General features: G+C 40.4%; 1 protein-coding gene across 7 annotated transcripts in view; it reads left to right on the forward strand.

Moving 5' to 3' along the window:
• DYNC1I1 (dynein cytoplasmic 1 intermediate chain 1) overlaps nucleotides 1–26,081 on the forward strand; it is a 283,693-nt gene that overhangs the window by 247,579 nt on the left and 10,033 nt on the right. For all 7 annotated transcript variants that reach the window (XM_080666152.1, XM_080666150.1, XM_080666151.1 and 4 more), the window contains 2 exons: nucleotides 13,897–14,037; nucleotides 18,186–18,311. In XM_080666152.1, the coding sequence (XP_080522278.1) occupies nucleotides 13,897–14,037; nucleotides 18,186–18,311 (267 nt within the window). The remainder of the gene's footprint in view (nucleotides 1–13,896; nucleotides 14,038–18,185; nucleotides 18,312–26,081) is intronic.

Below are 26,081 nucleotides of genomic sequence, written 5' to 3' on the forward strand. Positions count from 1 at the left end.
CATGTTAAGGATTTGTCATGATTTGGGTTTTCGGCGGAGCTGTATTTTACGTGATGAAGGGAATTGTATTCTTCTGGAGACAGGCATGTTTTGCTTGTTTGCTAATGACCTCTGGTGTTGCTTATGGGGAGTTTTGTTAACAAATGGAAATGTAGCAAAATAAAAAGCTCTCTTTCGTACTTTCTTTTTTCCCCCTCCTTTTTCTTCTTTTTTAAACAATGGGAACCCTTGTGATAAACTGTCAAAACCAGGCTATAGATATTGGTTATTGTAGCATCATTAATACTGTGTAAAAATAAATTAGTCACTTTGGCAATCAAACACAGTCTTCCGCTCTCCCGGTGGTGCCTTTAAATAGAGCCTTCTCCTGGCTGTTTGATGGATCCTATTGTTAGGAGAAAAGAACTGTAGAAATCTATTCAAAAATTCTTTGAAAATTTTCCAACCTCAGAAACCCATTCAGCAGTAATTAGCCTTTGAGGAGGCTGATACGGAGAGCTTGGCAGGGGCCTGCCTGGGGTTGAAAGGTCAGCCCCAGCCCCTGACGAGAGGGTTTGGCTTCAGGACCCTTGTCATGCTCCATCTCCTTTGCCTGCTTGCCTGGCCTTTTCCTGCCCTTTAACCCCACCCCCCATCTCACCCTCTGACTGCCTTTTCTCAAAGAATGCGAAGCCAAGGCTGAGCCTGCAGAGGGTGACAAAATTCAAACAACATAAACTCTAAATCTCCAGTGCAGAAGACTTCTGTCTCAGGAAAATAGCTCTGTCTTCAGGCAAATGTGACTGAATTTTACAGAACTGTAATTTCTGGTTCAAGTGTAGTTGGGTCCATGGAATGGTTTGACCCGTTTGTACTGTGATCACATTGAAGTCTATGTAGATTTCCATTCTCCAGCCTCACCTGCCCCAGTCATCTCAGCAAAATAGCTGAACTATAGATAGGATTTAAAGCTAAAAGGGGAATTTTTTTTTTTTTTTTTAATTTCAGAGAGGAAGGGAGAGGAAGAGAGAGATAGAAACATCAATGATGAAAGAGAATCATTGATTGGCTGCCTCCTGCACGCCCCGCCCCACCACCACCACCACCACTGGGGATCGAGCCTATAACCCGGGCATGTGCCCTGACTAAGAATCGAACTATGACCTCCTGGTTCATAGGTCCACACTCAATGACTGAGCCATGCTGGCTGGGCCTAAGTGGAAAATTAAAAAGAGGCTCTGCAGGCTCCAGAAAGGGGTGTTCTTCTATCTTCACTGCAATCCCCTTTCAGTGGAAGGCACAGGAAAGCACCAGATGGAGCTGCCAACGTTGGTTATAAAGGGACAAGGGACAGGCTCAGGAAGGAGAGAAGTGGCTGCTCAGAAACAGCATTCTGCCTTGCACTCCTGGGGGAAGTTCTGGAAATGCAGAATTGTAGGGTAAATGTGCCCGTGTGGGTGTGCGTTAGAGGCCAAGAAAAGGGAGCTCCCCTCTTCTCATTTGAGAGCTGTGTTAGTCTGCTTGTCTGCCATCTAAGAGGACCACAGACTGGGTGGTTTAAACAACAGAAATTTATTTCCTTACCGTTCTGGAGGCTAGAAGTCCAAGATTAAAGTATTGGCAGGGGTGGTTTCTTCCGAGGCCTCCCTCCCTGGCTTGCAGATGGCCGCCTTCTCCCTGTGTCTTCACAGAATCTTCCCTCTGCACATGTCTGTGTCCTAACCGCTACTTCTTATAAGAACACCAGTCAGATTGATTAGGGCTCATTTATATGACCTTATTTCATCTTAATTGCCCCAGCTTCTTATACAGTCACATTCTGAGGGGCTAGGAGTTAGAACTTCAACATATGAATTGTGAGGCTGACATGATTCAGCTCATAACAGAGGTAAGGATGTTTTATTATCACGGTTGACCCTTGGCTATGGACACAAAAAGTTAACGATAATGAGCTTCCCATGAAGTTCTTTCAGGCACACATACTCCCACCCAAGTCCTAATGCCTGAAGGCCTCTCATGACTCCCAAGGGCAGGGGAACCCTGAAGGACCCAGGGATGTTGAGGGAAAGTGGTAGGAGCAGTTGATGTGATGTGACTAATGTGAAGTGACTTCGCTGATGCTGAATCAAAGACCCGTTTCTTCATTATTACCATGTTCGGAGTGCACTTGCACACTGGCTCAGAATGTCTAGTTGCTGTGTGGTGCTGACTTTGATTGAGGCTTGCTTATAGTCAATGTACCATTCTCCCTTTTCAAAATAAATAAACATTTAAGAATATCCAATGGAAAAATTTGTTTCTCTCTCTCTCTCTCTCTCTCTCTCTCTCTCTCTCTCTCTCACACACACACACACACACACACACACACACACACACTGATTGAAATTTATGTATCACAAAACATTTCAGGTACATATGGATGTTTTAAGTCCAAGGATAAGTTTTGTTTGTTTTTAATGAGATAACATTTGTCAGACATTTAATTCCCAACACTTTATTCCTGTAATATACAGGAAATCCTTGCTTAGATATCCTACCATCAAGTCACTATAGCCTATTTTTTCATATCACTTTCCTCCTCAAGAACAGTCCCCTGTTCCTGGTTCCTTGCCCATGGTGTACAAACATGCTCAGATTTTTTGTTGTTGTTGTTAATCCTCACCTGAGGATATTTTTCCATTGATTTTTTTAAAAATATTTTTATTGATTTCAGAGAGGAAGGGAAAAGGAGAGAGAGATAGAAACATCAATGATGAGAGAGAATCATTGATTGGCTGCCTCCTGCACACCCCACACTAGGGATCGAACCCAAAACCTGGGCTTGTGCCTTTGACTGGAATCGAACCCTGGACCTTCCAGTCCACAGGCCGATGCTCTATCAACTAAGCCAAACCAGCTAAGGCTTGATTTTTTTTAGAGAGAGTGGAAGGGAAGGGGAGAAACATTGATGTGAGAGAGACACATTGATTGGTTAAGGGGTTGATCCTACAACCGAGGCATGTGCCCTTGACTGAGGAATCAAACCCATAACCCTTCAGTCTGTGGGCCAACGCTCTATCCACTGAGCCAAACAGGCTAGGGCTGCTCAGATTTTTGCTGTGACTGGGCAGCAATCATGACCCTCATCAGAGATTGATTTAAGATAGCAGAATGAGGGGGAAGGTTCTGAACCAAAGTAACATGCTAGAAGAACAAAAGGTACAAGGAAAATGTTGAATCAGAAATCCACCAAGGAAAGCAGAGGTTCAAAGCAGAGGTTCAGCCCTGGGGAGACTAAGAAAGAATCACAATCCCAAAGAATTCAAAGAAAGTTCTGGGCTCTGCTTACAGGTGTCAGGCAGAAATGGGACCGGGCCCAGATGCTACCTGCTTCATCACCCACTTTCAGTGCATCTTGTCTGCTTCCTGCCTGCCAGGCTTGATGCCGAATGTTGGAGATATAAATTTACATAAGAAATGGTCCAAAAGTCAGGGAAGTTATATCAAAATGGCAAGTGGGTTTCTTAAGAAAAAAAGAAGGTAGTGCTGGACACAAACACCAGTGATATTAGGATTCCCTTAGAGATTGGTGGGTGGTGGGTGGATAGGATGGCTTAAAATGCCACAGACAGGTCCCAAAATTTGGATTAGCTTGCCAAACCACTTGAAGAGCCAACATGCATCCACAGTGACCACTGCCACATTTCCCAACGACCCTCCACCAATTTTCACTTCTCTCCCCAAGACCATCTGTGAGCCCTGATGGCTAAATGCGCTGGCTTCTTCTTAGTCCTCATCAGACTGTCCACCACCCATTCTTGCAGCGTGGGTTACGGTCTCTTGGTTCACCTTGGACTTCTGCATTGGTTGTTACTCCTTCTCTCCCCTGGCCCAGGTCTTTTTCTCCTTCCACTTCACGCTCTCTCCTCGCCCTCAGCCCTTCTTCAGAAAGAACTTTAAGCCTCTCTTTCATTCCAGACCTACATTCCCACGGCCCTCTTAACCTGAGTGTGGTCTCCAGAGACACCCATGTACCATGTTTAAATGACAAACCAAGATCTTCCTCCCAACTCTGCTGCTTCTTCTGTTTGATTCTGGGTATTCATCACTCAGTTGTCCATGCTAGAAAAGCTGAAAACGGTCACATGAATGTTAGACATCTCCGAATCCATTGAGCGCACAGCACGATGCCCTGCACCTGTATCAATACATATTTAACCAATGAATAGCTATGGCTTCAAGAAGTCTTAACTTACAAGAAGTCTATACTCAAGGCCGTTCATAACATGTTCTCGTCCCTGCCTTTCCCAGACCAAAATTATTTCCTTCCTGAGGACAAATCTTCAGAGTCCACAGGGCTGTCCCCACTGCTCGCCTTTCCAGCTCCCCGGGAATTCCGTGCCGATTTACGCAGCCAGGCCCTTGCATGTTTTGCTTTCCTCTCCTTGACTGGCTTCCTTACCGTCTATCAAAGCCTATGCGTCTTTCAATGCGGTTCCCATCACCTGTTCTAGATAATACCTTCCTTGACCACATCAGACCATGGTAACCACCAGCAGGCCACCCTCCAAATCTCCGAATTCCTCTGGCACCTAACATCTGTACCACAGAATTTAGCACCTGGCTGCATACTTGTTCTCTTCCTTTGGTATAAACAAGACAGAAAACCGGTCTCTTTCCCAGGGATTTGCAGACATGGTAAATTCCTCCTTGAATTTTCCCCAACAATGTGTCTTTGAGGAGGAATTTATATTCTTTCTTCCTTCAGATGGTGAAATCTGCTTACCTCCTTGTGGTAGTTTGTGTTTTCCCTTTCCCCTCAGTTATCAGGACCTTTAGAGCTCTTCGGTACCAGATTGTAATAATCAGCTTAGCTCAGGATCCTGGTAATAGCTATCTGTCCCATCTGCCACTGTTGTGTGTTTATCCTTCATTTTGCACCATAAATCCTTTTGGAACAAAGTGAGAAAATAGACCCCCAAGTAAACAACGTTCTTCTCTTATTATTTCATAATTTTTATTTTCCTACCTGGATTGTGAGGCCCTGAGACCAGTCAGATCCTGGATTTCTATTGAATGCCTAAAGTAGAAAGCAGACGGTAGGTGCTTTCTAAATCGTTGTTGATAGATTACTCTTTTGGAATACCCTAAATTAAATAGCTACTTTGTTAAAAGGTTAGGTTATTTTAAACCGAGATGGAAATATCTCCTAAAAATAATTCTAAAAAGGGGTCTGACCACATGTATTTCTGCTGCATTTTGTTAAATGTTGAAAATATCAGAACAACAATAAAAATCAAAAGTTATTGTGTTAGCTATTACCGTAACTAAACATGGCACTGAAAACAGGTGAGAAGATTAACAAAATCAATAGTTTACCGTCAGTAGCACTTACCCATAGCAGCGCACTTTTCCCCACAACCCTAAGCCCTGCTGGCTGCCTTTCTAATGAACACCACATTCAGGTAGTGTCTGACTTACTTTTTTTCTTTCCTTATCCTCAGTTTTGCTCCCCTTTTTCTCCTGTTCCAACACAGAGTAGCAAATATTAAAATTGACTTTCAATAAAACTACCTGTGCCAGTCATCAAATTCTTTTCTGTCTAACTTTTTTGGGGGAGAAGCGGGAGGGAGGAGAAAGGGGTTTCTCTTTTAAGCTCACCCAGGGAGAATAACTTTGAAATAAACCACAAGAATGTAATCATCAAGTCACAGCCAGATTTAGCCTGTGTTCATACTTCCTGTCCTTTTACCCCACCACCCCAACCCCAGCCTCCCTAAACATTTACCCGCCGACACCTACCTGTAGCTGTTAAATATTTATACAGGCATGTCTGAATAATCCATATAAGAACAAACACTTTTGAGACTTGAAACTCACCCAGCTGACTGGGCTTTACCACTGTGCAAGAAGTAAGGGCTTGCTGAATGCTCTCCTTTGCTCTTTTAACCAGAGCGGAAATGTTTGCCTTTTTATTTCAATGATATGCTACACGAGTTGCCTTCCCTGGCCTTCTCCTTCCAGGCAGTAATGTTTAAAGAGACAATGAGAATAACAAGTAGCAGACCCAACTATCTACATAATTATGAGATTCAAAAAGACGTCCACCCCCACCTCCTGATCTAACCTGAATTTTATGTCTGATGGTGGGAGATAAAATAAAACTCATCTTTATCCCCCAGAGCAACTGTTGTTGAATCAAACCAATGTGGGTCCATCTTGGCCAGCCTCATGTGACTTTTTAACCTTGTACATTGCCCAAGTTTTGTAATTTTACTCGGTTATCTTCCCATGTCCATTTCCAATGTCCTGAATCACCTCACCTCATGGTTAACTTCTGTTTGCTTTTTCAATAGAAATTAATTTCAGTTTGGTTTGGGTGAAACAGAATAAGGTAATAAGCAAACTTGTTGTAAAGCAGGAGGCTTAGCAAATATATTCTACATTCGAACAGACCAGTGGTCGGCAAACTCATTAGTCAACAGAGCCAAATATCAACAGTACAACGATTGAAATTTCTTTTGCGAGCCAAATTTTTTAAACTTAAAACTTCTTCTAACGCCACTTCTTCAAAATAGACTTGCCCAGGCCATGGTATTTTGTGGAAGAGCCATACTCAAGGGGCCAAAGAGCCGCATGTGGCTCGCGAGCCGCGGTTTGCCGACCACTAGAACAGACTATTTGAATTGGTGCCATGTGAGATTCTCCGTGCCCCTCTCTCCACCATGAAAATAAATGCAAGTATCAGCTACACTGATTTTACATATAATGTAAAAGACATGTTGCATTGAACATCAGGAGATACAGGAGTGTAGATGCACAAAATACTGCTTTGACCCTTTGAGAATGTACCCTTCTTATATAAAATCAATTGCTGATGCAAGAAGTAGAACTGAAAATTTAATTATTTCAATAATTTTACCATTTGATGTTAAACCTGTGTGAGGGACAAATCTGGGTATTTGGGCATATGACTTCTTGAAAAGAAATGATATCTGTGTAAATGTTGTACTTACAACTGTACTGACACCACCATATCAGATTTGCTCTGGGAACTGGCAGATGTTAACCTGGCAACTTAAACATAAGTGTGAGTCAAGGTGTAATCCAGGTACCTAGGATAATTTGAAATTATAGAATTATTTTAAAAGAATTACATAAATGTTGGTAAGCCAGATGCTAGGGTTGACAGTTTAAGGACCAGCCTGGAAATGCTCTGCCACTTAACCTACCCACTAATAAAGTGCAGTTGCATAGTTGGACATCAAATAAGTAACAAATAAATAAACAGAACTGCTTGAGCCTGCAAATACCACTTTCCCTGCTCATCCTACTAACTTTCAAGTCTTCACAGCACAAATACAGCCACGCTTTTTGCTGCTTCTAGTTCTGGCCCATTATCATCCCTCAACACCTCCTAATCCTTAATACCAATGTCCAGCCTGTCTGTTATCTAGATATTGAATGTTTCTTTCTCTAACTAATATCATGTTGGACATGAAACCACTCAGCTGTAGTCGAAGGAACTGGGGAGCAGCCACAGAAGAGGGGCTCTTTAGAACTTGCTGGTTGCCTGCTACAGCCACATGGTCTTTGAGAGAGAGAGAGAGAGAGAGAGAGAGAGAGAGAGAGAGAGAGAGAGAGAGAGAATGAATCCACCTAGTTGCACGAATAAGCCAACTGTACAGTGACCTTCTCTGCCCTGCCTCGACTCAACTAAGCCAGAAGGCAGAACATACCAAAGGAGCAAACGGCAGCTCCGGAGAGCACCCTGCTCGCTCAGTGTTTTCACAGTGGTTTTGTACAGAGCTGTGCTTCTAAAATGCTCCTTATGAGGAAGAACCTTTAGGTGGAGCTGATATTCATAAAAATCATGCCAGTGTCGGGAAATACTCCTTTTATGAATTAGGCAAAGCTTGTAGTTTTTTCCATGGCTTTAAACACCCAAATACCAGTCAAAACCTGTGAATATGTATACATTCTTTTATATGGATAATTATCTTCTTTATTGGTGGCGCCTCCTGGATTAGGAGGATTCTCCCATGCAAATAAGCAGTAGAGGAAGGTCGTGCAACAAAGAGCACCTTTCATGTGGCTTCGGGTCTTACTTAGCAAAACTTCCCCGTTTCTAGAGAGGCAAATGTTCAATTCCTGGGTTGCTGTAACCTTCTTTCTAATTGTTTTAAATTAACTAATTCCAGTTAAAATCCTGATACATTCTTGGTTAATGCACACAAACAAACAGACCCACCATACATATTCTGTTCACCCAAAGGGTATATGCCTAATTTTGAATTTCTGACCATGATAGAAACAGATAAAGATAGCATCATTTAGGCATCACGAGTATTATTCTAATAGTAGCCACAGAAATTAAGATGAGTACAGAGTGCTTTGTGCTTTTTAAGAGGATCCCCAATTAAGCTGCAAATAATGTTTTCCAGCGATTGTACCCAATTTGCAACACCTCTTTTGGGCCAAGAGAAGTGGTGTTTTGATTTGGTTTGTGAGTTTGGTCTGTTTGTTTCTTTGCGCACTTTCTTTTTCTGGTAGAGGCATCCATTTTGTGTGAGCCTGAAGTTTTGGGGTCCGTTGGTGGTTTTTTAAAAGTGATCCTGTGGTCTCACAGTTTCATGTTTCCTGGAAGAACTGGCTGGCCATGTATTTTAATTACTTCACAGGAACCCACATGATCGTTTTTGAAGGACATTCTCTCTTTGCTCATTGTTTAGTATTTTGGTCATCATTTTTTCCCAACAGGATACAGTTTTCTAGATAAGATTCTCTTGGTTTTCCTTTTATTTCAGAATGAAAATACAGAAATCCCATTAGTTCTCGGCCCGAATCCCACTTACCCATGTATTACCCTTTGCCCCACCTCCCCTCCACTCCAAAAGAAATTTTCAAGGATCGTGTAAATGTTTCTACTAAGTCAGCTTTGAAAGCTAATCATTTAGAGGCAAATGTAACCTCAGCAACCACAGTCTCTAAAGGCGTTAGGCGTTTTAACACAACTCTTTCTATTCACCATCCTTCACAATACCGAAGCCTATTGGATGCTGAGAGGTACCTGATAAGAGGAAAAAAAAACATGCAGAGGAAAAGAAAACAAGCATATTTTCTAGATGTGGCTTCAGTACATTTCTGACATCAGGAACAGAAACTCATCCCTCATGAAATCATTCTATAGTTAACTGATTGGGAAAATAGGCAGCCCTCTTCATTGTCAGAAGGATACTTATAAAATCAAGGCTCAAATCGAGAGATAAGTCTTTATTGCAAAACGTTGATGGATGTGGTAAAGTTTCATTGTGGAACAGAATTCACGACCTGCCTTTCTTATGTAAATCTAATATTATTGATTCTTTTGCAATTGGTCAACTAGGAGGCCTATCGCTTTCATAAATTAAAAAGTGTACTAAAAACCAACCTGGTACACTTTATATTTATATTTTGATGAAATACTAAGTAAAAAAGTCACTGTGATGTGAATTCCACAGAACATCAAGGGAGATGGCTGTTACTATAATACATAGCTTGGAATAGCTCTGTAGAAAGCTTTCACATACTTAATTCCATTTGGTCCCTATGGCACAACAGAGTCATGGAATCACTTCCCATCTCACAGGTGAAAACACTAAGATCCACGGATAAGTCCAATGTCCCGAGGTCTGTAGTTTTTCCACTTTCTCCTCTTGCCTTTCTTGCTCCAAGCTCCCTTTGTTATCCCCCTCTTTCGGATAATTTAATTGTAGTTCCTCACCCAAAGTTGTAGAGACATTTACTGAACTGGAACCCAAATCTTTGCCTTCTAGCATCATTTCATTCTACTCTAACGTGTGGTCTACTCGTAATCTCAGCTAGCTAAAGGGCCATTTCCATCCTGTTTCCTAGTTTTCAGGAGAAAAAGATACCTGTTGCTGTCACAAGGTGCTAAGGATGTCTGGAATTCTGTGGGTAATATCTTCAGGATTATTAATAACTGATTTAGGAGATGAAATAAACATTCTGATTGTGGATCTTTTTTTTAAACTCTTTCTACAAGCTACATCATATGTGTTTAGTACATACTGCTTGTACTGACAAGGATAGCAAAGAGGAAAGGGAGCAGATCTGTGTGTGTTTTGGTGAAGATTGAAGACCATTGCCATGTTTTGTACAGGACCCCATGGTTCCAGCAAAGAGAGGGTGTGCTGAACAGCAAGAAAAACCAGCCCGTCAAACCCAACTCCGCCACTTACAACCTCCGTGGCCTTGGGAAAGTTACTAACTTTCCTGAACTATAATTTTCTTTTCTGTAAATACCGTCTACCTTACAGAGATTTTATGCGGATTAAATTAGACAATGTGTGTATAGAGTCGGGCACACAGCAAACACCCGACAATTTACCTCCCCTGCCCTTCGTGTCTGTCTGGGAAGTTACTGGGCGCTGCTTCTCCATTCCGTTTGCGAGTTGGGGCATTAAAATCAAGTTGAGCTGTGTCTGGGTAGTTTAGCATTTTCGGCCCGGTCCTGAAAACTTGTCTAAAACTACGGTGCCGCGGCTCTATTTCACTGGCATGTGTCATACGTGGAGTAGGTTACAGAAGAGTGCTGTTCTCCTTTTCTTCTCTAATAGGTCACTGATACTAAACACGGCATTAGAACAAGAAACACAGGGTTTTTTTCACCAGTGAAATTTGATTGTTTTGAAAAACTCTTTCTACAGTAACAGGCTGTGGAATAATATTTAGTTTAGTAAATGGCCTTGAGTATTTTGCAGAGTAAATATTTAAAATCACCAAGCTTCTGTGGCTTTAATATATACAAATGACATTACAGGATCCTCCTCAAAATCATGGGTCAAATTTGCCCCCGCATTCTCCACCTTTTCAAAACTTGTGGCATTCTCAAGTCAGTGAGGATGCAAATAGCAAGTAATACTGACTTTGTGGCTCCAGACATGCATGTGTCAGAACTCAAAACCAGAATATTTCCACCCCGATGCTTTTGATATATTTTATGAAAATGTTAATATTTCATGATATATATGTTTCCTCTAAAATGTTTTATATCAAGCATTTGAGACAAATTTTTAATTGGGTTTTCAGATTATCCTTTGGGCCCCAAATAAAAGAGAACAAAAAATTCCTTTATTGAAAGAAGAACAATTAATATTCAAAATAGCACTGCTTACTATTGTTCGAGTGGTATTTGCCTACACCTACAGCATATGCCACGCTACATTTGGAAAGCAATGGTTGGTAGATGTCAGTCCATGGTACGCTGATAACGGATATGATCCTGACCCAGACTTTCCCAGCCAGTGAAGGTTAAAACAAAGCCTTTGAAAATATAAGCCCTTCTTCCTTTCCCCAAGCATGCACATACTGTGGCCTAGAATTACTTGCACAGTGACTTTTAAATGGAAGGTTCAGTCTTGGGAGTGAGAGGTGTTAAGGAAGTTTGGGGGGGTGGGGGAAGCTAGAGAATAATAATAGCATTTCAAGGCAATGCTATTAAATATGAGAAGATTGGGTTCTGGTAACATGAATAATAACAGTTATTTCCAGATGTTTAAACAGTGAAGTCCCCAGGATAGATGATAATCTCAACTAAGTTTCTCAGAGAAGAAGCCAGTAAAAGGAAAAAGGAAACAGTACTAGAGATGAACAGGCTAATTATTGAGAGAATTAACATATCAAATAATATCAGCTCCTTAGAAAAGGGCCCTCTAAAGCTGGATGGTCTTCTGATCCAAACAAGGACCGCAGATGTGTTATGTGCTTATTGTATGTTTGCATGTGTATATCTGTGTCTAGGCCTCTATATCATCAGGTATACTACCAGCTGGGTTATTGAGAGAAGATACTGAGAATCAACTCTTTTAGGCAAGTGTAAGTCTCTTCTACCCTTTAACTTTAAGAAAAACGTGCTACTCATGTTCTTTAACAAATCTTGACTGTCTTGCTATAAAATCAACAATTTGAGCAAGAATAATTTCTATGAGATTGAGAACTTAATATTCACAAGTGGTCAGTGAAAACCCAACTACTCCACACTGCCTTTTTTTCTGCACTAATAAGGAAAAATGATACAACCACTCTATATTGCATCCTTGGATAGACAGATTTTTGAGAGAAAGTATTTTGAATCACCTAGTCCAAAGAGTGAGAGGAAGAAAGAAGCTACATAAATAGCAAAGAGGCAATTTTAGCTCCAAATCCATGTGCAGACATGCATATAATAAAAATGTTGGCATAAAAGAGTTACAGCAAGTTAAGATACAAAACTCTAAGGCTAATGTCCTTTCTATTCTTCTTGAGAACTCAATGTCATGTATATATATTTTTTCAACTTACTTCCCCCTTAGATACTTTTTGAATTAAAAATAAGACGTTTCTCACACGTACACTACCAACACATGCACACACACAATGGGACATTTAAACTCTCCTGTACTGCTTTAATAGTATTATAATTGTGTCCACTTCTAAGCAACGCCAAAGTAATTTAATTCAAGGAAAGAAATCACTTATCGTTAGTTCCTTAACAAATGTTGCCTTAGGTTTAGGTTATGGACCTGTTACTGTCTTCTCACTAATGTTGTTCACTTTCATGTCACTGCATGCATTTTTGTGCATTTTGCATTCACTACCAGTACACTTTGGGAGTTGGAAATAATAGTCCTAGTCCAAGCTGCTTCCCTACAGATACATTCTTTGAACATTCTATGCAGATTGTTCATATTGTATGTTATTAAATTTGATTTGGTCTTTTTACTCTGGCCTGTACAGGCATTCAGTGGGACCCAAGAGTACAGACAGCTGACTGGATAAAGAAGACATGGGGTGGGGGAAACTTCCATTGTTTAGATTTCTGTCAGAGGATATAAGAATACTTAATTTCTTTTTATCTCTAGGGCTTTCATTATCATTTAAATTTCATTTTACATTAATTGATCAGGGATTAGTAAAGCCATTATGCAGAAATTAGAATAAGACAAGCCAGATGGAATGAATAATTCATGAAGTCCAATTACGTTTTATTTCTGGTGTACTTTCAAACTTGCCTCTGACTTCTGTGCTATTTTGATGTGACAATATTCACTGGAAATCAAGAGTGCCATTTTAATTTATTGTATCCCTCCGGAGAGTGCAAGCATTTGTATGCAGTGGGGGGTGTACAAATGCATTTCCCCAAGAAAACACCAATTTCAGGGCTCTTGGAAATAAATACTGGGGGATTTAGAAAATGTGGTTCATCTTTGAAGATTCAGGGTAGTAAATTGAGCCAAGCCAGTTCACCTGGCTTGGGTGCACTGACTGACCCTAGGTAGAGAGACTAAGGTCTTAGAACCGCGAGATTTTTCACTTCCCAGAAGAACTACAAATACCTTTAAAATATGTGTTCCCATTCCCCGCCCCTCCCCCGCCGCAAAGGAACCTTTCAAGTATGGATTTGGTCCACAGTTGGGACTGAAGGCAGACTTGCAAGTACAAACAATGACCACCTGGTGGCAGGCGTTGCCTTCAGTGTACGGGGTTCGGGGCCACCGGGACCGCCGGGGATTTGCCAAGCATCCCCGCGGGTAGGATCCCGGCAGGAGGACCACGACTGGGTTCGGGCTCCGAGCGGCTCTCGCAAAACGTAGCCCGGCCGGAATTCCGAGCTAATGGGCAGTCCCGTCCACCTGCCTGGAATGTCTCTGACGATGGAGCCTGAAACCGCCCTCCCCCCACCCCGGCCCCTTTAGAGCAACCCCCCTCCACCCCAGCATTTATTTATGCCACTGGACAGTTCCAGTCACATTAAAGCTGCGGTTCACCTTCTTGAGGACTTTCATCTCAGGAAGTTTTATGACACTTTGTGAATGTGCAAAGTTTTTAATTAGGCTCGCTAGACAGCCCGAGGCAGCAGCAGCGCCACAAAGTCTTCACGGTCTCTCTGCTTTACAGCACAACAAGCCGCTCTACTCCTTTGAAGACAATGCAGACTATGTGTACGATGTCATGTGGTCCCCCGTGCATCCCGCGCTCTTTGCCTGCGTGGACGGGATGGGGCGCTTGGACCTCTGGAACCTCAACAATGACACCGAGGTGAGCGGCGGCGCAGGCGCCGGGCCGGGAGGGTTGGGAGGGGGGCGCAGTCAGCCTCTCTCCATCTCCCCCTCTCTCTCTCTCTCTGCAAAAAAACGGGCCTTTTTTGGACAGACCCTCCTATTGCAGCTGGGCTGCCGGCCCCCGGTTCTGGACAGCTCTGAAGGGAATTGGCGGATGCATTGCCAAAAATCATTTAATCTCACTTCATCCCTAAACCGTGGCAGATGCTGCACAATTGACGACCCTTTTTTTGCAAAGAGCAAAACGATACTTGTTCACGCTTTTCCCCTAAGGGAAGGAACACACAGGCATCTTGCAGAGCAGGGCTGAAATAACTCTATTGGCAAATATTTGGAAAAGTAAGATTTGTGGACGCTGACTTTTTATTTGTTTGTTTGTTTGTTTATTGGACACTGACTTTAGATTGGGCTTTTAAAAGGGCGATTCGTCAGTTTTCACTATTTGTACAATTCCTATTTGGAATCCACAAGAAATGATTTTGTTGGCTGTTTATGCTCAATTCCAGATCCAGCCTCCATTTAATTTTTACAAGGTAAACAATCCTTGTCTAAGATGTTCACCTCACAGGCAGACTCTCCACAATAGTTTCTAACTCTGAACATGTGTGCGAAACCCAGTGTGTTTTAGAAATTGCAATTTTAACACGTCGCATTTAGAATACTTCACAAGTGAAAAATAGCCATTTTTAAAAAACACAATTGACACTAAGGAAACATTCTTTTTTAAAAATTAAACTACATATATATGTTTTTAAAATTATGCTGTGTGACTTTCCCCCCCCCCTTTTTTTTTTCTACTCAAAATTATTGAGGTGCTCATTTGGTTATGTGGGTTTTTTTAAAAAATATATGAATATTAAATGTCTTTCAATTTAATAAAATAAAATGGTCTCCATCATTTCTTGGTCTCTGGTTCAGGGCAGCTCTCCATAAATAAGGACGGACAGGTAAGAGGAACAAGTGTTGCAAACTATATGTCAAGTGGAGAACTAGAGAGAGCTCTTTTGAAGTGTTCCGAGCAGGAAACGGCTCAGCCTTTTTAATTAGGAAGCCCACAGCTGGAGGATACGAGGAGGAGTAGACGCCCCTGGTTTTTTGTGGGAGGGGGCAGGGAGATATCCTTCAGGTGTTATTATTGAGCCATTGTAATTTGCAAGATTATATAGCAACCTATAACCAATGCCCAATTGTTATCTTTTTTAAGTATTTCCATTGAAGTCTATTTTTCCTTTCGGCCATAAGAGCTATGCATGTGACACGCATAGGGGTTATGGAATAAAGCATCTTTGAAAATACTCTAAAGGCCTGAGTACATAAAATGCCCATCGTTTGGGATTTGGAAATGTTGTAACATTATTGCTTTTAATAGAAAGATGTTATTACTCCACATGTTAAGTTTCCCGAAGTTTTTCATCTCATGTTGCCTCTGTCTACTAAAATACACTCATTCACTTAAAGCAACCAAAAAACACAGGTTTTCCAGATTGACTGAGGAGGCCCCCAGTATCAGAAATCAGACTTAGTAGAGATGACATTTAGGTAAAACCCAACTACAATGCAATGGGAGCGAGTGTTCTCTAAACTCCTTAATAATTCTTATTTTACTGTTTTATTTTTAATCAGATTTTTTAGGTAAAATGAAATGAATGTCTCAGCATTGCCAGAAGTCATTTTCCCCCCTTCTTTTTCTCTAGGTATCAAGAGACAACCACATAGAAGTGTTACAGCTAAATATTTCAAAAAATCATTACTGGGCATGCGAACCATTTAGTTTTGTGGTAAACATAATTCTGCTTTCACAGTAATAGTCGATATATAGAGTCTGATTCAAATCCAGTAATGAACTAAACGCTTTTTTGAAAACCTTCAAATTGGTTTTGCCTTCTATCAAGTTGAACGAGATTTTTCAAATATTTGTGAGATTAGGAATTAGTGGTTTGTTTTTTTTTTTTTTTTTAAAAAAAAGAACCTGAAATCCCAGTGTTTTGCTGTTATTCAAAGTACTGTGCTTTTAAACCAAGTTGTCCCAACTGCTCCTATGCAAGGATATTTACCTACCTCTGCACAATGTAGTAATTGATGCTGTATAGGTCCTGTCTTTGCAAATAAAATGATTGAGCCTCAAAAATGTGAAAATATTTATGAAACTGAAATACAAGAGTAAGAAAGACAGAGGCAATATAAGGATTATTTTCATTATAGGTTCACCAACTTTTGAAAGGCCATTACCGGTCAGGCTAATAAAATATATTTAGTCACTTCCTTCATACATTCGATAATTTATTAGCATGTATTATAGGGTGTGATAGCCATTTTTTACCACTTATAATATCTATGAAAAGAAGGTATTGTTAAATGGTTAGAATATTAATTGATTCAATTTGCTATATTACTTAATTCCACATTATTTAAAATTATTTAAAATGAATTAGGCATAATTTAAAATGTACCAAAAATCAGTTTTTTCAGAGTGATTCATTTTTTATCATACTCATATTAAGATTAAACATTTTTATTCCATTTTTGAAAGTGTTCATTTTTTAAAATCTGATGTTGAATAGAATTAGGTAAAGTATCATCCTGTTTGATTTCTCTACATTATGGAGTTAAGCATTAATTCTGAAAACTCTAGCTGGATCTCTGATTTGTCTTCTGAGTAGCACACTAATAATAAAATGTATTGACAGAATTACAGCCCATCTAAATTCACATTGTTTTGGCCTTTGAAAGGTTTGGTTACAAATTCAGGCTCCAGCTTGCACAGCAGGTACCATTATTGTAGAAATTGTGTATTTTAAGAAAAAAAATGAGCTGGGGACTTTTGTTTACATTTTTGCTCATAATTGACATGCAGTGATTTAAACAGGTAAAAGAATTTTTATTGATTTCAAGATTAAGTTTAAACATAGATTCTTACATATGATGGAGTTTTTATTGCTATTTTAAAGATAGATATTGGGTCAATAATCACATATAAACAGATGGTTCCAATTCCTGGAATCTCAGAGAGCCAGGAGTGCCAAGGCACAGTGCACGTCGTGTTTCCCTTCTACCCGACGTGTGTATTAGACGCAGGTCTGAGACAGTGGTGAGATGAGCTCGGTGGCCCTCTTTTCCACTACAGTTTTTTTAGTATTTGTCTTAGCATTTACCCTTTTGGATTTTTTAATGGCCCGTTGTCATTTCTTATTCAACATTCTTGTACAAGGTTCTCTTGGCATCTGCTCTGTATGTGAATAAACCTTCAACCTTAAAGATAGGAGTTTATATAACTGATGATGGACAAGGGGCAGGCCCACGGAAATTATTTTTTCAAATGCTAAGGTTCCTGTAACAAGTACTTCAGTTACATCGGCACTCTCGGTCCCCTTTAATAGTTGTTTCAATTCTCAACGTGGTCGGATCTCAGGTGTGTATTAGAGGAGATATAAGACCTTTTCTACCAGTAGGTGCTGCCCCCATTCTATCAGGTTGTCACCCTGGGCACATGTCCAAAGGTATGAGCACTTCCTACATCCCAGGGCTGCCAGGAGAAGGGAAAACAGAAAGGCGCGGGGAAGCGGGGGGGGGGGAGAGAGATAAAGAAAAAAAGAGAGAAGAATTTGAGGTTTTGAAGTTTTTCACCTGCTTACTTTTTCTTCCTCTGATCATCCCCTCCCTGATGAGGTTTTGCAGGATCAGTACCTATTTTTCCCCTGGAGACTTATATTACTATGACTTCTGTTCCACCAAACAACACCCTCCCTCATGCCTTTCAGAGTATCCTTAATCCTGGCAAATCCTGAAATCTCCCTCCATTCATCCATAAATCCGGACCTGGTGGTGAGGTAGCACATGGAGCTGTTGCATTGGTTTGGACGTTGGATGTGCCCCTGCAGAATCTGAAGACGTATTTATGTCACTCACTGCCCACTGATGGTGGAAAAAGACTCCCCCTCTTTCCGTTTTTCATTAAAGCGTCTCCCCGTCCCCCTTCGTACAGTGGAGCATCTGATGTAAGAACAATGAATCCTTTTACTTCTGCAGGGACATATATTACTTCATGCCCATGAAGGCAGTGGTGACTCATCCAGTTAAACGTATATTTAAATTCATATTCAGAGATTCTTTCCTAACCTTTGGCAGGTTCCAACAGCGAGTGTGGCCATTGAGGGGGCGTCTGCCCTAAACCGTGTTCGTTGGGCTCAGGCTGGCAAAGAAGTTGCCGTCGGGGATTCCGAGGGCCGTATTTGGATCTACGATGTTGGAGAGGTACATACATATATTTACTATTTTTTTCTTCTATATCTCGTTTAAAGACCTAGTGAAATTATTAACAAGACCTTGTGGACCACAAGAGCCCTCTTGAGTGCGTTTGCCAATTTCCATTGACTTCAGTGGGAGTTGGGCGAGACTTCCTTGGGGCCTAATTTGGCCTCTCTCCGCACGCAGGACACATAGGGAATGATCCAGGTTCCCTGCAGAGCACCGCGGGATTCCCAGCTGCCCTGGGGCACAGCATGCACTTCCCACCAACTTCATGACAATGCACGTTTGCCAAATTCATCATGCTGCTGTTGAATCTGGACTTTGTTGATTATTTCAAAAAGTCAAGTTTTAGTTGGTGTGTTTCCTTAAAACGAAAACCATTACTCTTTAATTAAAAGGCTGAGGTGAATCGGAACTGTGTACCGTTTTTATGGTATTCAAAGTTATTACATGAAAGATAGACCTCTCTGGCATCTCTATTTTTTTTAATATAGTTTTATTGATTTCAGAGAGGGAGAGAGAGATGGAAACATCAATGATGAGAGAAAATCACAGATTGGCTGCCTCCTGCATGCCCCCCCACACACACACTGGGGATCAAGCCCGCAACCCAGGCATGTGCCCTTGACTGGAATTGAACCCGGGACCCTTCAGTCCATAGGATGACGCTCTATCCTCTGAGCCAAACCAGCCTAAGGGGCTGGTATGTCTTGTTTCGTAATACAGGGTGGTGCAAAAGTAGGTTTAAAATTGTGAGTATGCAAAACATGGAATTTATTCTTGTATTATTATTATTAATTATTGTGTTATTTTCCATAGGAACAACTGTAAACCTACTTTTGCCATCCCTGTATGTTAAGTATTATTGAAGATCATGGTACATAAAAAAAAAACTGTATTTTTTAATTCCATAAAATCTCCTTGGAGCGTTAGACTATATTTAATATCACATTATCAATCAGTTGTACTGAAGCATATCTGTTTATTTTTATTCTAGAAGAAAGTGTTGACAAAAACCTTCATTTCTGATGAGGTTAAAGAATGTTTTCATTAAAGACAGAAAATATTGAACTTTAAAGCAACACAAAATAAGAGTGTTGCATGATGCTATTTTGGCATACTATGAATCTAACATTTGCATCCCAGGGAGGGATACACCACATCTGTATGCGTACACGTGTTATCCTGGGAAGTGCCCTGTGATGCCTGGTAGATGATGGGCTTAGCTGATCACACTGAGAAGGGTTCTGCATGGCTTCATCAATCAGCATCCTGTCACTTTGGCAATCCTACATGGTTCTGCAGTGCAACTGTTGATGATATATCACATACTGCTATATGGTAGAGTTGGTTGTGTTGAAACAAACTAAATGGGGTTGTTTTGGGGAATTTTTTAAAATTTACCCAAAGACAGATATGGAATGACTTTAGAAATAGGAGTTTTCTATTTGGGAGGTACAACTACATGAAAAAAACTGGAAGGATCTCTTGGTTTTACTGCATGTTTTCTGTTTCATTAGACACCCCCCTAATTGCTCCTGATGCCACAAGCTGAGTCATTCCAGCAGCACCAAAGACTGTTAATATATATCCCCCGTGTCGGAGATGCAAGTGGTCTGGGTGAGCACTGACACATTTTGGAGTCTCTGGGAGAGCGAATACCCTCCGAATCGAAAATATTGCCGATAGCTTTCCAGCAATATTTTCTTCAACGGGTATTCTTTACATTCTAGTGCATCTTTTGATTGGTCATCATTACAATAAAATAAACAACAACAAAAACAAGTACTCTTCATCGGTTCCTTACTAAAAAATGTAAAAGCTAGCATAGAAGGAAAATATAAACAAACAAGCAAGGTTTCTCTTTTTCTCTCCATCTCTCTTTCTTTCTTTCCTTTATTTATAACAAATGTAATTGTGGGAGAGAAAGATGATGTGGAGACATGCTCAGAGATGCAGTGGAAGGAAATAGGTGAAATTAAAAAAAAAAACAAAAACAAAAAAAAAAAACCCTTTCTCCACCTTCCTTGCTTATACATAATGTCCCTTAATTCTTGTAAGATTATATGCAACATTATTTTATCCAAGAGGGCTGAAAAGCAGACTAATTTAACAACCTAATTTATTCAGAGACAGGCCTTTTTAAAAGTCTGTATGTTGACCACAAATATTATACATATATTTGTGGTTTTATATATTATATGTAATATATACACATACACACACACTCTCTCTATGCAATAAGAAAACACAAAACATATACAGAATTTTCTGTGATGAAAGTGATTTTATACTTTGTGGACAGAATTACTTGAATATGCCTCATTTGGGGCGTATAAATGATTTTGCAAAAGTTGCTTTGGCTGATATGTGGCTGCTCAAACTTCTTGCTAGGTTTCTACCATCATTTCTAAATTGTTAAGTGTTGTTATACGTGTATTTCTACCATTGTACTGGCAGGTCAGGCTGGTTTTCATTTTTGTATTATTGCCCTTACTTTTCTAAGTGATATTACAGACTGTAGAAATGTCTGCAATGATAGGCCAGTCTCGCCTATTGTCTGGAGTCTAGACAGGCTATAGAAAAATCTCTGTGACATATAATAGGCCAAACAATTTGTAGGGTTGTTTATCCCTACAAATTCACTACCAGAGGCGGTGGGGGGAAGGGCGGGGGAGAGGATATACTGCTTTATTGAGAGTAGGTAATTTTATAATCTTCTAGCCCTTCTCTGAATGACCAAAACTCAGGGTAGGCTTATACGTTTGCACGGTCTTCTCTGTATTGTTTGATCTTATACAAAACCATCTACAGCTCAGAAAAACTCAGACTTAACAAGATAATTTTGTCTTAACTATAGTGTTTTTCTTCAGTATTTTTGTAAGGTATTTACAAATTTACCTCATATTTACTTCCAGGGAAAAAAGGGAAGGAGTCTTTTTTTCTCTTTGTTCATCTCTATACCCTGTTCTAAATCTCTGAAGACCAACTCTGTAGAGGCTCCAGGTACTGAATTAGGAAAGATGGCTTGTCTACAGCTGAGCTCAGCTAAAGCCCACTTCAGAGAGGTGGTAGATCCCTTCATGGGCAGATGCTGAGATTGCTATAATTACTGCTGTCTCCACCCCCAGCCTAGAACTGACAGAGCATAACTTGCTTGGGAGCAAAGGGCACCCTCTCCGCAGCCCCTGCCCAACCTTCCAAGTTACCTGAACTTAGAATTTGAGGTCAAATGTAAGGCTGGTGCAAGGCTGACCAGAGGGAGGGGGTTTGAGCAGGATGTGATTTAAAAATATAGAGAGAGAGGAAGAGAAAAAAATATGCACTGAGGATCAAATTGCTAGTAGACTGTGCTACCATTATCTGTATTCAAAATTGGCCCGCTGGTCCCCATTAAAAATGAACCCCTCACTAGGGTCATGCTGGCCTTTGGATGGAAATCCTTGTTCTGTGGAACCTCTGGGAAAGAAGATAAAAGGCTTTTAAATAAGCCTTAGAATACAATCTGTATAAAACACTAAATGGTAGTTTTTAGAGTACACTCTGTTGATCCATTTTCCTTGGACCTCAAACATTGAAGAGGTGTCTGTGGGAAGACATGGCACATTCATTCTCCCACGGCTGATTCCCCTGGGAACTCTGTTAGGCCGAGGAGAAAGCAGCGGCCAACAGGCTATCTGTTGCTAAGGTCATGTTCCAAGAGGGAGGCTGGCTTCCTGGTGTGCAGCCTGGGCAGTCGTGGGCCTGGTGCTCAGAGGAGCCCTGGGCTTGGTCTGGTCCTCTGCCGTCATTATCTTGCGATTGTTCGGAAGATTTTTAACGAGGCACCCCGCATGTGCATTTTGCTCCGGGCCCTGCAGATTATGTAGCCAGTCCTGTCCATGGGAGCATTGCTTTTAATATCCCTCATGAGGCAAATCAAAAATGACAAATCCTGGCCTTGACCTAGATTATTACGCAGAAGGAGAAATCTTTAGAAATGTGGTTAAATGTAGTACATGCCATATGTTTTTCTTATTATTACCTATTTCTTAAGACTATTTAAAAAGGTTGAATAGGAATAGCCGTGACTTTACATTGTAAACATCATGAGGCCAATAAAAATAGAGCTGAAACCATACTGGATATTCTGATTCTCCCCACAACCCTGTTCTGATCACATTGTGATTTTAACTGAAAGTATAATAGAGTTTGGGGGAAGGTCTCTGTGCTGCCCATTGCAGTTGGAGTAGAGAGGGACAACCTTTCTCCATCCACTCCATTGTCAAGAACTCCCTGACAAGAGACTTCTGTGACTACCAATGGAGACTGCCATTCAAGTCCAGGTAGACATGCCGAGGGGTCAGCCAGAAGGCATGCTCAAAAGGGACTCTGGTGTCAACCAGTCCTTAACAGCCGTCTGCCTCACCTCCTGTTCCAGCATAGTGTCCCCATGATCATGCCTCCTCTAGTACATACAGTTATCCTTCGGGGCTTTTAAGATGATGGCAGAAAACAGTGGCTGGAATCCACATGTACTGATACAATTTATCATGAACTTCTGAAGGGGTAAACAGAGGATTGCATATGAGCTCACTGAAATCACAGGATTGAGTTTGTCCATCTCCTCCTCCCGGCCTTTTTTTTTTTTTTTTTTTGGCCTTTTTGTTACATTGGAATGGCAAAGGCACGAGTGATATCTCCGGGCCTATGACTCAGGAGGCAAAATATAAATCAGCGGTGTTTTCAGGTGGGCCACATGATGCTTTGTTTATATAGCACGCGTTTTCGGTTGTTTGATTTCAGCGTTGTATCTGGAAAATATACTGTACACACTTATTTTCACAGATAGGGGTCTATTTTCTGTGCTGAGCAGGTGCTTAATTCCATTAGCATAAATGGAAGTTATGTGAAATCAATGAACGACGGCGATGACCCCTTGTATGATTTGGCTATAATTTTATTCTATTTGTGCATCTTAACAGTTACTTCCATGGACAGTGGTTGCATGCACCATTTAAATTTTCTAAGATTTAAAAAAACAACCAAAAAAACTGAGCCTAGCTCTTGAATAAGTTTTGAGGCTTTTTCTCTCCAGACTATGGGATTGCAGCCTGTTTGTTTTGGAGCTGTATGCCTCCATTCAATTAATTGAAACGCGGGTAAGATAGCAAGTCATAAATTAACTGCAAATATGACCTGAAAATGTTGAGTGCATTTTGCTTCAGAATCCACTCGTAGAGAGCTGTTAATCATGGTTGAATTTTTTTTAATGATGTGTGAACACATATTCTAAAGAATTAAACATAAAAATTACTCACTGCCATGGCTCTTTGACTGAATAGCAAGCTTTTCCACATCTGTGGAGCTGATTTTCACAGCACATGGGCCAGCGAGGATGGAATTATTCACGTGTGCTGGTGATTGATAGTCGGCCTATCTACCTGTCGTCCTTGCAGATGTGTTTTAGAGAAAGCCCGTTGCCACCGCAAATGCTGGGTGTTGTCACACAGATGCCGCTGTCATGCATATCCCCTCACCACAGGGTTTGCTGCTTACCTGAATTAGTTAGAGAGCTGTTTGCAGCTCCAGTTTTGAAAGACACAGTTTATCGTCCACCTCCGTTTATTTCTTTTTCCGTTAACCTCTTCCAGGGAAGATGTTGTGTTCAGTTGTGGAAAACACACCGAAGTTTCCAATCCCTTGGTTATATTTCTGCCGCAGTCAAGTGATAAAATTCCAAACACGGGTTCAGCTGAAGGAAGAATTTGGAAAATAAAATGGCAACTTGAAATCTGTAATTTGGGAGATGAACAGATCTTATGGCCCTGGCTTTGTTTGTTTGGTATCCCACTCACGCATTACCTAAGAAAACGTGCGTTCGCCTTTACATCTTAACCCTGAACTTGGGCAACATTTCAGACACCTTGTTTGATAGGACTGTTTGGGGGGGCTGGTCATTTCATTACACATTTCAGTAAATACAATACATTTGACACTTGTTAGTACATTAAAAGGTCCTTGAAAAATTCTCAAACAGGTAAAATGCAGGTGAATAGGAGAGATCAAATATAACTGCTGGCAACATAAAGCATGACTTCAGTGTTCATTTAAATATATTTTAAAGCTGAAATGAATACTTAGAATGAAGAATTTATTAGGAATCCCACCAGGAAAAATGACCTAGGTAATACCGTTTGGAATGGCGGTCAAGGCATCAATGTACAAGGACCATTACAAAGTGCCTCCCAGTTTTCATAGCCAGCTGGAATAACAATAAAAGATACGGTGAGCCCTGCCTCTGGCACTTTAAATAGCGCTTTGCTCTGGTCGCATCTGAGAAACTGGAAGTGCTGGGAGTTAAATAGGATTTGAGTGACACAAAACAAATATAATATGTTTATGGTTTTAAGTGGATTACACTTAGGCAGTAATTGTTTGCTTTATGGAACTACCTGGAGTAGGACAGGGCCTTCATCAATTTCCACAAGAAGTTGGTGCCCTGAATATAAACAACCCCCTCCGTGAGGAAGGGGGAAGTATGGAACACAAAATATGAAGTTCAACTGAGATTTCGTGGTTAATTCAAGTAAGAGTTCCTTAATGAAAAAGAACGACATTCATATGAAATCAGTCAGTTTGATTATTGTGCTTTATGAAGGCCATTATCCCCTGCTGCTGACAAACCCGATAGCCCGCCTACGCTCTGGCAGCCTCCGGAAGCAGGGAGTGGGGCTGGGCTCGGCTTTCCTAAGTCCAGTTAAAATCACCCCAAACACTTGTGTTTCTCATTAAGGGAGTGTGGCCATGAGTTGCAAGATGCTTGAAGGTCTTTGCAATACCAGCTTATTCTTCAATGAAGAAATATTTTTTCTTTAGCTGATGAGAAACACTGCTTTTGATGTTCCCTCCATGCTAAAGAAGACTTTGGCATAAACTATTCCATCATACCAGATACCGAGATAAAAACCGAAAATGCACATACTTAGCTCTGCTAATACCTAGATATGTGGTGACTGAGAAACTAAGCATTGCAATTCTCAACTGCACTTTTCAGGTTTTGCCTGAATTTTTATTGTCGTAGCCACAACACGGTGCACTTAAGTCAAAAAGCACAACGACATATTTATATGGGCAGATTTGGGGTGCTAATAAATATAATTACATAAAATAAGCTACTTTGAAATAATATATTAATTCATTTCCTTGCCATAATAAATTATACGTATTTGAAATAAAATAATTTAGTTAAAATGTATGATTGCCATTTTAGTATTAACTTGATTTCTTCTAGGAAAAGTGCTTAATTTAAAAAGAAAAGAAAAAGCACTATTCCAATTGATGTTATAATTATTCATCTTACAGTGAATATAGTAGCAATGACTTTCATTTTGATCATTATATATGTAAAAGACCATGATTAAACTAATTATTATATAAATAGTGTGCTTATTCAGGTAGCATTAGTTTATGAAAATAGATTTAGAGGATTAATATCTTTTCAAGGCACTTTTTTTTTCTTAATTGATAAGAAAATACTTATGACTTTTATGTATTATGGAGTAGTTGATTCAATGAAAAGAAAACCCTAATATTTAATTTTATGAAAACCAAATTAATGTGTGTGTAGTAATTTGCAATAGTCAATGAACTTCATATATTTCCATTTTGGTGGCAAGTGGCCTATGAATATAAACCTTCTGAAACAAGTGCCAGTTTGTATAATTAATCATCTTTTATGATTCTTCTGTGGTTTCAAACTGTCATCTTCAATAGCAGTTTGGATTTTGAAGC

This window comes from Plecotus auritus, assembly GCF_963455305.1.
Source record: "Plecotus auritus genome assembly, chromosome: 4".
NCBI classification, from domain to species: Eukaryota; Metazoa; Chordata; class Mammalia; order Chiroptera; family Vespertilionidae; genus Plecotus; species Plecotus auritus.